The sequence below is a fragment of the Octopus bimaculoides genome, chromosome 10 (genome assembly GCF_001194135.2).
Source record: "Octopus bimaculoides isolate UCB-OBI-ISO-001 chromosome 10, ASM119413v2, whole genome shotgun sequence".
Lineage (NCBI taxonomy): Eukaryota > Metazoa > Mollusca > Cephalopoda > Octopoda > Octopodidae > Octopus > Octopus bimaculoides.
In genome coordinates this window covers 71608424-71613223 of record NC_068990.1, presented here as the reverse complement: position 1 = coordinate 71613223, position 4800 = coordinate 71608424, and the positions used below count along the sequence as shown (strand labels likewise).

Genomic DNA, 4800 nt, shown 5'->3' with positions numbered 1-4800 from the left:
ATATACAGAGAGAGAGAGAGAGAGAGAGTGAGTGTGTGAGAGAGAGAGCAAGTGTGTGTGTGAGAGAGAGAGAGAGAGAGAGAGAGAGAGCAAGTGTTTGTGTGTGTGTGTGTGTGCGTGAGAGAGAGATTTACCTACAAAATGTTACCTTTATACTATAGTCTCTATATTACCAATTCTGACTACCATCACCTGGAATGTGGTTGTAATGAGTATATTTAAATAGTTTATTTAAGAATTATTTTCTGCATCTTAAAAAAAAAAAATTATCTCAAAGCTTTTAATGGCATTTTTCTTTCTTTCAATTTCCTCCAGTTAGTTGAATGATAATGTTTATTTTCAGACTTCTAGCATCATTCAAATGAAATAACTGAAGCAAAAAATATTTCCAGACCTGTTTATTTTCAAAACTGAATAATTTGATAAAGGAAATCTTACTTAATCTACAAAACTAAAAATGTGCCAACAAAGAATAGTTTAGTACTGTCTTTTTATTCCATATTAGTGCTGTCTTAAATGTAATTGGGAATTTCCAACATTACAAAACCTGTTGGCAGGAATTTAAAACATAAAAATAAGAACATTCAGTCCTGCATTTTCTGACTTCGGTTAATCAAGCCCTTGCCGATGTATTTGATAGACAGAAACTGAAAGAAGCCCATTGTATACATATACATATATACATACATGTAAAAATCTGTAAAACTTTTCAGAAGTTTATCATTTAAGTATATATGAACATGCCTAGACATACATGAGAATATATGCATGAGAACATATATGCATGAGAATATTTACATAAAATAAAACATACACATCTGCACATATACATACATACTTACAAAGTTACTCTGCTGGTGTTGTTGAAATTCCAATGAAGGAACCTTCGATCTATGTTAGAAACTGGCTTTTTCTCTATTGGCAAGAAATCTTGAAATAAAACCAAATAATTACATACATACATACACACACACACACACACACACACACACACACACACTTATACATGCACTTATGTGTGTGTTTGTATGTATATGTGTGTATGTAAATGTATGTGTATACATATATGTGTATATAATATATGTGTATATAATACACACACACATGCACACACATAAACATATACGTATGTATAGGCGGATGGATATACAATCTGTATGTATCTGTTATTGTCTCCTTGTCTTGACATTACGTGATAGTTGTAATCGAATGTCATTATCATGCAAGTGGTGTCCTTCATACCCAGTCTTCCATGAAAACATGCTTGTTAATGGGGAAATGTTACCTTACTTAGAAATGGGTTAGGGTTGGTGACAGGAAGGGCATCCATAAAAAATTCCATTCGACCCATGCAAGTATGGAAAAGTGACATTAAAATGATGATGATGATCTTTCAAGGTGGTATATTATGAATCATAAGATTGTTGCCTTGAATGACTCATGGTATCTGTTCTGACACTTTGCGCTCTGAGTTCTAATCTTGCCGAGGTCAACTTTGCCTTTCATCTTTTTTCAGGGTCGATCATAGAAGTACTAATCTACTTTTTTTTTTTATGGTAGATTATTACAACTGTTAGAGTGTCGAACTAGATGTCTTGCAGTATTTTTTTTTTTGTCTTTGCATTCTGACACAAGGCCGTATCAGCTCAAGTCAGTGACCTTTTACCCTTGGATAAACATCTGTGGCATGGAAAGGGCAGATTTATATGCATGGGGAACTGCCAATCCTCCTGAAAAAAAAATCTTACCCATGCCAGCACGTATTTGTAAAGATGTACAGTCAACCTTGACAGATAGAGACCCTACATAATCTTTGTTTTGTTTTTTTTAGGTAGTTGTATTTCTTATGGTTTTGGTCAGTAGGAAGAGTCCTTGCATATGACATTTGGCAGCCCCTCTCAGTCTGCTGAAATTAATACAGCTGAAGTTCAGCTTGAGCTGGGGCAAGTTGAGATCTGTTGGTGGAAAATGTGGCAGGAAAAAGAAAAACCACATAGTTGACAGAAAGGAATGAGTGAGGAAAGTGATTAGTGCATGACCTGAAAGGAAAAGTGTTAGATGTGATGAGGAAAAACATAGACCACTCTTATAGCAGTAGAAAAGGCTCAATAAGGACACTTAGTGTCTATAAGATAGAGGATGGAATATGGTGGTTATTTTTGGCAAGGTGAATGTCTTTTGTGAGAAAGCTGCCTGAGTTTGACTTATCTACTACTCAGGGTTCTGTGAAGAAATTACCTGTAATTGGTTTCTCTACTGTACAGGGTGAGGTTTTTTTTCTCATCTACTCAATACTATAGAAACCAAACCTTCTCTCAAAGGGTAAAATAATTTATGGTCAAATCTCCAAGATCGTCAAGAGGGGGGGGGGCTTACTCATCATGCTAAGAACTTGATACTATGTACTTAGTGCAAACAGTTGCAGTGATATCTCTGGCAGATTGACAGAGAATCAGTATTTCAAATGTGATAGGTGTACAGTAGTTAGCTGCAAGAGCATCTATGAAATGAAGTTCCTGAAATACTTACCTTTTTATTTTTTGCATGTAGCAGTTCAGGCTACCTCGATGACCTAATTAATGCTAGAGGTGGTTGTACTGATAAGTAGAGTAGCTAGAGAAAGAAAGGGGTGGAAAAGTACTGTTACACATGTTGGCAATAAGCAATCTCTCTCTCTCTCTCCTTCCACTGAAAGTTGACTGTATGAAGCAAGTATCCATCATGTGAGACATGAATGTTGAATGCAAAACCAAACAAAAATGAGGTGGTTGTTATTGTTAGATATGCACTGAGGGCGAGCCAAGAAATGGACTGGACATTAAAGACATCAGACAATATATGCAAAAAAAAAAAAAGGTGGGGGTAAAAAATTATTGCATTAGTGGTATGGAATGACACATAATACAAATAAATGGATGTGAGCGCTAGGTGGAAAAATATCTCACCTGATAGTGGCAGAGGAAGACATTGAAAGAAATGGTGACAATATATCTCAAGGTACTGGGTTTCACTGACAAAATGGCACAGGAATGAGACAAACTGTGATCCTTACCAATTTAGACCTCTCTAACCTATGTTAATATAATAAAATGAACATTAAAATGACAGTAATGACAATAATGATGACATCTACAATAATATTTGCAGCAGCAATTGATGATGATGATGATGATGATGATGAACAATGTCTTTGTTCTTGGGATGAAAGGTTTAAATTTTAGTATAGTTCTTCTCCTGTATCTCTAGTTAGTGAGTAATCTCAATTATTTTAACCATTCAGATTAACAGAGCAAATCAATTATTGTTAATGACATACATAGTAGTTAGTATTACATGTAACAACAGAATAAACACTGTAATTTACATATATATATATATATATATATATATATATATCATCATCATCATCATTTAACGTCTGCTTTCCATGTTGGCATGGGTTGGATGATTTGACTGAGGGCTGGTGAGCCAGAGGCTGCACCAGGCTCAATCTGATCTGGCAAAGTTTCTACAGCTAGATGTCCTTCCTAACACCAACCACTCCGAGAGTGTAGTGGGTGCTTTTTCGTGCCACCAGCACGAGGGCCAGTCAGGCGGTTCTTGGTGTAGGCAATGGTTTGTGGTAAAAAGTTTACTTTCCAACCATATGGTCCTAGGTTCAGTCTTACTGCTAGGCACCTTGGGCAGGTGTCTTCTAATATAGTCCATGTATATGTTTATGCATGTGTGTGTGTGTGTTTATATATATTTGTATATATATATTTACTTATATATAACAACTTCAATAAATTTTTTTCAAACATTTCATTTTCAGGTCTTAAGCCAATATGAAATTGACTATGCTGGGATCCCCATCAGAGGTTTGAGTGCCCTTTGTCCTAATGTTATTGACCTTGACTTGTCTAGCAATTTGTTATCATGCTGGTCAGAGATACTACCTCTTATTGCACAATTACCTTGTTTAAAGTTTGTCAATCTCAGCCACAACAAGATAAACAATCACAATGTAAGTAATATCTAACAATTTACTGTTATTGTTGTTGTTATTATTATTTGTATGGCAGCAAACTGGTAGACTCATTAGCATGATGGACAAAATGCTTAGCAGCATTTCATCTGTCTTTACATTATGAGTTCAAATTCCGCTAAGGTTGACTTTGCCTTTCATCCTTTCGGGGTCAATAAAATAAGTACCAGTTGAGCACTGGAGTCGATGTAATTGACTTACTCTCTCCCTCGAAATTGTTGGCCTTGTGCCAAAATTTGAAACTATTATTATTATTCAGTAGTTTTATTTTTATAATGTGTTTTCACTTCACTACCAAGCGCAGCTCTGTGTGCCTTGGGTATGTGCTGTGGTTTTGTATCGAAAGTTATTTTTATTATTATTATTGTTGTTGTTGTTTATTGTTATTATTATTATTGTTCATTATAATTATTATTATCATCATCATTATTATTATTATTATTTTATGTTTGACTTTTGTTTTGCATTTGTACAAGTTGGATCCAAGTCTCACCCAGAGACCTCAAGAGACAACAAGTTAGAAGTTCATGTAGGTGTTATGCCTAGGGTACCATATATTTGGATTTGTACAGTTTTGTTCTAGTGAATGTTTAAGAAACCATAAGAAAATTATGTGTTTGCTTTAAAATTTGAGATCACATAGACAGTATTTTACGTAGGATATGGGCAGTTCCCATGAGCACTATCTTTTGAACTTCAGCCATTTTGGGGTTTCCTGGTATCTGAGCTAGGTAGTAATCAGCCCGTTTCGCTGTCATTCCCAGGGCACCTAT

General features: G+C 35.2%; 1 protein-coding gene across 1 annotated transcript in view; it reads left to right on the top strand.

Moving 5' to 3' along the window:
* LOC106871864 (tubulin-specific chaperone cofactor E-like protein) overlaps positions 1-4800 on the top strand; it is a 33756-nt gene that overhangs the window by 15806 nt on the left and 13150 nt on the right. The window contains exon 2 of the mRNA XM_014918599.2: positions 3815-4006. Within this exon, the coding sequence (XP_014774085.1) occupies positions 3815-4006 (192 nt within the window). The remainder of the gene's footprint in view (positions 1-3814; positions 4007-4800) is intronic.